This window comes from Suricata suricatta, chromosome 9 (genome assembly GCF_006229205.1).
Source record: "Suricata suricatta isolate VVHF042 chromosome 9, meerkat_22Aug2017_6uvM2_HiC, whole genome shotgun sequence".
Classification (NCBI taxonomy): Eukaryota; Metazoa; Chordata; class Mammalia; order Carnivora; family Herpestidae; genus Suricata; species Suricata suricatta.
In genome coordinates, this window is record NC_043708.1 from 12,011,405 (window position 1) to 12,019,679 (window position 8,275).

An 8,275-nucleotide genomic window follows, 5' to 3' on the forward strand; every position below is an offset into this window, starting at 1 on the left:
GAAGCTGAGTCTGAGGGCTACATATTACTGGTTAGAAAGAGAAACTATTACAAATTAGAAATAAGTTAAAGACCATTGGCCCCAAACCAAGACATTCTTCCTGACGCAATCACAAGTGAAAAAACTCTAAATGAATCATTTTTTTGTTAGGCTATTTGATATAATCAAATGATTGTCCGGGTACCATCTAAACTTATTTCCTGCTCCCCAAGTAACACAAGGCCCCCTTGCCTTTGAGAAACCCTGCTCTCAATCAAGGATCAGTGCTTTGGTCCCTGGGGACTGTGACAGGAACATCTAAGAGAAGATGTTTCCTGCTTCAGGCTGGAGGCAGTGTCTATTGGCTTTCAGCTTTTTACCAATTTCAGTGCAGATTTTACAGTATTTGGCAGGCAGACTTCATGGTTTGTGGTTTGAGGTTTTGAGTTTCCTTGTTTCATTAAAAACGGGGCTTTTTCTGTGTTTTTGCTTTGTTTTGTTTTTCATTGCTTCCAGTGGATTTGGGCATGTGTGGAGGCTGGGGAGGTCAGAGGTAGAAATATCTGTACTCTCTTTCAGTGGATCTGCTTGTGATGCGCATGCCTCTCCCCCACTGTGCACTCATTGGCACAGCTCCACACTGCCAGAGCTCAGGCCAGATACTCCAACTCGGCCCAGCACTCCACGTCTGCCACCTGCAAGGATTGCTAAGCCTGTAGGTACTTATCTAGGATTCCAGAAGGTAGAATTCGAAATTGCCTTAATGCTGCCGCCCCCTCACAGAACTTCCTTCCCGTTTGTGGACTCAAGGTGTGTGTGCCTTCCCAACATCCTTTTTGAGAACAGTGGCCATATGTTAGCTTTAGCAGCGGATGGGTGTCTTCCAAGAGTATGAGCCTTACACCTCCTATCCGTTGGTCTCTGTATCCTGCAGGGAATCCCTTCAATTCGCTGCATCTATATCACACAGAGGAGGTTCTGACCAGGTGAAAGACAGAATCAAGATGTTGCCCACGTCACTTTTGACCTTTTGAAAGACGTTCTTTCTTTTCTGAGCGTTTACCTGAGGGTTTTGATAGACTCAGTTAGAGGGGGACAAGATGTGGAATGCCTCTGGTGTTCCCTGCATGAATAATGAGATCATTAAGTCCTAATGGCTCACACCAAGTGAGGTCCGCCTTCACTTTGCTTCCACCCTTCTGCTCATACCAAGGATAAATGAGGCCACAGCATGAAGCCATAGACACAGGCCCATAAGATAAAGAGGATGATGTGCACACCTCTGGGTGTCCCCCATTCTGCCACCAGAAGCCAGCCAGCCTTGCGAAAGGCAGTTTCTAAGGGGAACATACATTTCCAAGCTTTTTCTCTATTACTCTTCTGAGCCTTACAGGACGCTGACACTCTCCTGGACACCTTCCCTTTCCTAGACAGACTTGCCCTGGCTACTTGTTTCCCTATCAGGGCCAGAAGGAACAGGGATACTTTCCTTGATTCCAGCAGCTACAATAACCATTGTCTCATGCGCTTCAACAACTTTTCCTCCGTGGATTCCAAGCCATCTCCTCATATCACTGTGTCATTACTTAAGCCCCTCCCACCCATTCTATTTGGTGTTGTCAGCCACTGATTTATACTTTTTCTTCCTATCATGCCTAGCATCATCATTTCCTATGAGAAGTTGCTGTTCTTTCAAACTCCAACTCTTATTTCTCTTTCTCTGCTCTAATGGTTGTACATTACAGTTGTATGTTACAAAACTGGTTCTACCTCACAATCCCTTGAGGACCTTTAAAAAAAAGTCCCAAAGTTCAAGTCCCATTCTAGGTGCCAGAGATAATGAGGAGAGATGACCAAGAACCCCCCAAGTCTACAAGCGAATCCATGCCTGCTTCCAGTCCCTTCTCCCTATCTCTAGCCACAATGAAGGACCTCCTCCACTCAAAGGCAAACCTCTCAGTGAGCTCAGGTTTCTAGCCCCACTCACTTTTTCAGAGATTCTCTTCATTAGTTCTCCTACTTCTGCTCCATCCACCTGTCTCATAACCACTCAAACATGTTCCAGTATTTCTCATCTTAAAAGACAGTCAAATAGGAAATTACCATTAGACTATCACAGTCATAACTGCAATAGACAAGACCTGTAAGGACACAGGCCTAAAGTCAGCCTCTCAGAATCATTAGACAATAGAAGGGCACACATTGCCCAAGGAAGGAGGGGCAACCCTTGTAACACCCAATCAGGAAAGGCCAGTTAACACCTTTAACATTTCTAAGGGCAGGCCTAAAGATGGAGGCTATAAGATAATCACCTATTGCTTAAGACTAGGCATGCCCTATGGTGAGGGTCCTGGGCCCACTCTGTGATTGGTCAATACTCTAAATGTTGTGATTGGCTCCCACCAAAAGTAACAATGAATGGTTAAACCTGCTGTCAATATACCTGTGTCACCATTTCCTGTAACGCCCCCTTCCCAAAAAAGCCCCTCCCCCGCCAAGTTTGGGGCTCTCAGCATGAATCCACTGCGCTGGTAAAGTCTGTGAGCCAGAACTTGGGCTCAGCCAGCCTAAGCCGGTAATAAAACTGCCCTTTGCTTTTGCATGTGTGACTCGGTCTCCCTGGTAGTCTCTGGTTTTGGGGGGCGATATTAAATCTGGGTATAACAGACCCACCAGTGGATGCTAAAATTAGTGGGAGAAAGTTTCAGGAGAAACCAGGTATTTGCATAGTCTCCAAGTACCTCACACACTCTCCCTACACTTATTAATTACAATAGGAAAAATAACACCATTAGAGAGATCTGGCAAGTGCCGCCTTAACCACGTATTCAAGGTTAACAGCCCAAGTAATAAGAATATAAACTTCTTGTATCTCTGGTATGGAGAATTGACAAAGAGCACATCATGTCTGTTACTCTAGCCAAAAAATGCATAACTTCAGTTTAATCATAATAAAACATCAGACAAACCCAAATCGAAGGGCATTCTTCAAAATACTTACCAGTGCTTTTCGAAAGAGTTAAGGGGTCATTAAGGGCAAGGGAAGATGAGGAACTGCTGCAGACTGGAGGAAACTAAAGAGCCATGACAACTACATATAATGGAGGATCCTGAATTGGATACTTGCTCAGAGAAAGTGTTATGGAACCTGGTCTGGATCACCTGGCAGAAGAACCAAGCGGCACTGGGAGATCTTGGAAGGCACGGGTGAGCTCAGAGGAGATCATTCACCAGAGGTCTGAGCCCAGAACGTTAGCAGAGGGAACAATTTATAGCCTGTTACTGTCACATTCCTCATTAATCAGGGACAGGTGTTTTCTTATTAGTCCTGTCGGCCATCTTACAGCAGATTTTCCCCATCCAAAGGACATGGTTGTGTTCCGATAAATTTTATTTATGGACATTGAAATTTATATTTCATATAATTTTCATGTGTCAAGGGATAGTCTTCTTTTAATTCTTTTTCAGCCATTAAAAAATTAAATCATTTTTATGGAAAAAGTGAAATCTGTAGAGTCTAATTTAGTAATATTGTGGCAATGTTAATTTCTCAGTGTTAATGATTGAACTATGGTATGTAACATTCACGTTAGAGGAAGCTGAGTGAAGGGTATGTGAAACTACTGTTTTTGCAACTCTTCTGCAATTTAAAAAATGTTTTGAAAATAAAAAGTAAAGAACAAAACAAAAAAAATATCTCCCTGGGTCCCTCCAGCGAGGGCCTTCCCTTCTCTATTTTCTTTCATGGGCAAACTCTTTGAAAAATATGTCCACACATGCTGTTTTCTACCCCTTCACCTCCCATTTGCTCTACCCAAACCACTCGAGATACTGTCACCAATGGCACCTAAGTTAACAAATTCATGGGATCGTTCCAAACCTCATCTTATATGACCTCTCAGGGCATGTGACTCAGCTGACTTCTCCCTCATTTGGAAACACTTTGGCTTCCAAGACACAAAGCTGTGGGTTTTCCTTCTATACCTCCTGCTCTACCTTCTCATTCCAACATCTCGATGTTGAAATTCCTTAGATTTCAGTCCTAGGCTCTATTCTTCCTTTTGGACATTTTTGCCCCAGATGATCTTATTCGTACTTCTGGCCTCAAATACCATCTATCCGCCAGTGATTCCCAAATTTATCTCTCTATCCTAGACCTCTCTGCAGAGCTCCAAACTCATATATCCACATAGCTACTTAATATTGGATGGATATCCCAAAATAAAACTTGATCTTCACTCTGATATGTGCTCTTCTTTTAAATCACCCCTCTCATTAAATGATACCACCATCCCCTCCCATCTACCTAGTTGCTCATGTTGAAAACTTCAGTGTCATTTCAGGCACCCCAGTTCCTTCACCAGCAAGTTCAATCCTTTATGAAATCCTATAATACATACCCAGAAACATTCCATTTCTTACTTTATCTCCTGCATTCACTGTCATCTTATGCCCACACTGCAGTGATAATCTCCCAATTGGCCTTTCTGCATCTCCCTTGTGCTTCCTCCAGCCCAGGCTACAAACACTAACCACAGTGACCTTTTGAAAATGATATTCCAATATATCATTCTTCTGTTTATATTCCTTCCATTGCTTTGGACTTCACACAGGAAAACCTCCAAAAATATTAATAAGGCCTACCACATACTTCATTGGGTCTCTGCCTCTCTTTCTGACCTAATCTCTTGCTCACTGTGTTCTGGCCCCTGACTTTCTCTCAATCCCTAACATACATAGACTCTTTGCCTGCCTCAGGGCTTGGCATCTACATCTTCCGAAAATTTTCTCCTCCCCCTCAGCCCCCCCCCAGAAATTCACCTGTAAAATAGTCAGGGTAGGCTAGATTTTGCTTTGGTAGCAAACACTCCCAACATTTGGGTAGCTTATGCCTAAGAAGAGTTATTCATTGCTTACAGCACAGTGTGATGCAGGTCAGGGAGGCTCTTCTTCAAGAGGAGACTCAGGGGTTCCGGGTTCTTAGAAATTGTGACATCCCATATTTGAGTTAGCTTTTGTAGTTGCCGTGGAAAGAGAAGAAAGTGTAGGTGATTATGTAGGGGGCTCTGGTCAGGCCTGGAAATGGCACATATCATGTTTGCCCACACCCCATTGGCCAGATCACAGTCACATGACCCTGGCCTAACTGCAAAGGGGGGAAAAAAGTAGTTTTCCTGTGCGTCCAGGAAGAGGAAATGAGATTGGTGAGCACCAGGCCAGTTTCTGCCACATCCTGGTTAAAACCTACTCATCTTTAAAGAATCAGCTAAAATAATACTTCCTTATTAAGGCCTTCAAGTTCCTCCAACCTAAATTAGGTTGATATATTTTATTGTAACAGCCTATAATTTTCCTTTATGGCATGCTCACAATGGAAAGTTTGCATTTTGTTATGTGATTATTTAATTTTTATTTCCATTTCTAGACTGTAGGCTCTATGAGAGCAAGAAGGATTGCATCTGTTTGACTTCCACTGTTGCTATCATCTATCACACTACTTGGTATATAATTGGTGTAAAAGTCGTTGAAGGAACAAATGAAAAATTATGCACAGTCATTCCGTGGCTCCAGCTAGCACACTTCTTGTGGAGGAGAAAGTCAAGTAAGTAGGCAGTCACGGTTTTGTGGGATAAATGTTCCAGGCAGGTAAGCCCAGGTTGCTGGGGCAAGTTGAAGAAGCTGTCAACCTTTCTCTGCTTTTTCTTCCCTGAGAGTCTAATCTAGAAGACTGCAAACTATAGCCTGCAGGCCAAATCTAGTTTACTGACTGCTTTTTATAGTCCAAGAGCTAAGAATGGTTTTTACATTTTTAAATGGTTGAAAAGAATTAAAAGAATATATATATAATATATATTCTATATGTCACCTGAAAATTATGTGATATTTAATTGCAATATCCATAAATACAGCTTTATTGGAACATGGCCATACCTATTAGTTTACTTATTGTCTATGGCTGTTTTCACACTACAATAGTAAAGTTGAGTAGTTGTGAAAGAGACCACTTGGCCCTTTACAGAAAATATTTGCTAACCTCGGATCTAATCCATGCTGAGTTTAAAAGGTCACTTCTTTGTGATTTACATCCAAGTGGCCATCTTTAATATTCCCCCTTTCCCATTCTCAGGTCTACTGCCAGAAATTACGCCGCCATAAATTCTGTGAAAATCAAAAAAGGGAAACCTCACTAAAGTGGAGTCAGGAGGCAAAAAGGGGGACCTATCACTCCAGAGCAATTACATTACAAGAAGAAATTGGCAAATATAGATTTCAATAGGCTAATAGTCAAAAGGAAAGAATGATCAATTATAGGATCCAACAGGGAAAGACATACATTGATTTCATCTCCTACAAGAAATCAACGATCCCTACAACTCAGCCAATGAGAAACCAACATCACCCTGAACTCTTGCTTTTCTCCAATGGACTTTCCTTCAAAACAACCCCTGCCAACATCCTCCTTCTCCACTAAAAAATTTCTCTCCTTTGTTTAGTGGACTTGTCTATGATTTTTTCATAGCTTGCACCTCCCAAGTTGCAATTCTCGGATATTCCTAAATAAACCCATTTTGTTGGTAAAATAAATGGCGATTTTTTTTCTAGGTTAACAGCTCTACTTTCACAACAGTATTCCTGCCCTGTTATTTTTCTCCTTCTCCAGTCCATCCTTCTAACTGCAACTGAAGCTAACTTCCAAGAGAACAGCTTTAGTATTACAACTACTCTTTGCGACTTCCCGGCCTGGACTAGAGTACAGTACAAAATCTGCACTGCTTAGCATGGTAGTCAAGGCTCTCCATGGTCTTTCAGCACCTTACCTTTTTAGCCATTTCTCTTAGGTCATACTTACACCCAGCCTTATCAATCACTTAACCCACCCTTTCCTTCTCTACTTCCAGGCTGAAGCTCACAGCTCATTTCTGCACGAAATGTCTGCTGCTGGTATATCTATCTAACCCATCCTTTAAGTTGGTTATCTCAAATTCCTCCTTGCCCTGAGAACGTTCCCCGCTCCCCTACTGAGAATAATTACTGCCATCTGTGCAATTTTCCCACAGTTTTTACCACTCTTTTGTTTCAAACTCTTCTTCATATTTCCTGTGTATATAGAGTTTCTCACGTTCTATTAACACTGCTTAGGGAAAGGGACTGTATTCTGTTTTATTAATCTCTGTATCCTTTTGATGACTTGGGAGTATCTTGTACAAAATGGAAATGTCTATCCTTTGCAAAAGTCCTCACCGAAAGCTGGGATTGTGAGTTTTTGCAACGTCTAAGAACTACCTGCATTTACGCACAAATTCCACCTAACTTGTATAAGGTATACTAGGGCAAGTAACATCTTTTTTAAGACACGCTGTCTTCCATCCGTGGATCGCTGCTGGGACCCTCAGGTGTGTCCGCAAACACGTGTATGAGAAGCTCTTCCCTCCAGGCCCCTCCTCTGTCCATTGTGATTGGCGGACCAAACGTTCCAATCAGTCCTCCCCGCCTCTTTCAGCAATAGCCAATCACAGACTCCGAGCGCCTCCTGACTACTAGACACTGTTTACTAACAGATCGAAGCTGGGGAATAAGGGGTGTGACCGTTCTAGGGAGGTCGGGGAAGGGAAGGTCCTGACTGCGCGTGCGCACCAGCGGAAATGGGCGGGGCAGAATCTCTGGCCTCACCAATCAGAGTGGTCGCGTTTCTCCCTCTCCTGCCTCCCCGCCAAGCAACAACAATTTGAGGAGCGGGGCGGGGCGGCCCCTGAAGCATCAGAGAGGATTGCCCAATGAGAGCCGGCGTTCACAGATGCGCGCGCCCAGTGCCCAATAAGCGATGGCGGCTAGAATGGCTCCTCTACCTTGCTGACTGTGGGCGGAGCGGCCAGGAGGAGGAGGCGGCGGAGCAGGGGGCGGTTTGGTTGCGCGGTACTAGCGGTGCCCGCCGAAGGGGGAGGAGGCGGAGGAGCGAGCAGTGCGGCCAGAGCGGGAAAGAGACTCGTCGCTGCGTCCGAGTTCTGGAGCCGCCGCATCCCGGCTCCTGAGGCTGCAGCGCGAGCTGTGAGGGGCCGGACGTCCGTTTTCTCCCGGGTTCCCGCGTAGGACTCCGCGGGATCGGAAAAAGGAGAAGATGGAGGAGGGCGGCAGCGGCGGCGGCGCCACGGGGACCAGCGGGGTCGGCGGTGCAGGGGGAGAGCAGCTCCTCACTGTCATGCACGAACTGCGGACGGGTGAGCGACCCCGCCCTCTGGCGGCCGGGCTCGGCGCGGGGGCGCGCCCGGAGGGCACGCGGGTTCCCGCGCGGGCGGGG

The 8,275-nt window shown here is 44.8% G+C and overlaps 1 protein-coding gene and 1 long non-coding RNA gene across 4 annotated transcripts in view; both read left to right on the top strand.

Annotated features, from left to right (window-relative positions):
* The first annotated feature begins 658 nt into the window (after positions 1 to 658).
* On the top strand, positions 659 to 6,564 carry LOC115302520. 3 transcript variants are annotated; one of them, XR_003913518.1, is made up of 3 exons: positions 659 to 789; positions 5,405 to 5,581; positions 6,107 to 6,564. It is a non-coding gene; the product is annotated as an uncharacterized LOC115302520 (long non-coding RNA). The 3 variants fall into 3 exon arrangements; XR_003913517.1 differs by lacking the exon at positions 659 to 789 and adding an exon at positions 5,022 to 5,297; XR_003913516.1 differs by lacking the exon at positions 659 to 789 and adding an exon at positions 5,022 to 5,183.
* A 1,308-nt stretch (positions 6,565 to 7,872) lies between these two features.
* RPS6KA5 (ribosomal protein S6 kinase A5) overlaps positions 7,873 to 8,275 on the top strand; it is a 175,390-nt gene continuing 174,987 nt past the window's right edge. Inside the window, 1 exon segment of the mRNA XM_029950685.1 lies at positions 7,873 to 8,195. Coding sequence (XP_029806545.1) covers positions 8,096 to 8,195 — 100 coding nt within the window. The 5' untranslated portion in view covers positions 7,873 to 8,095.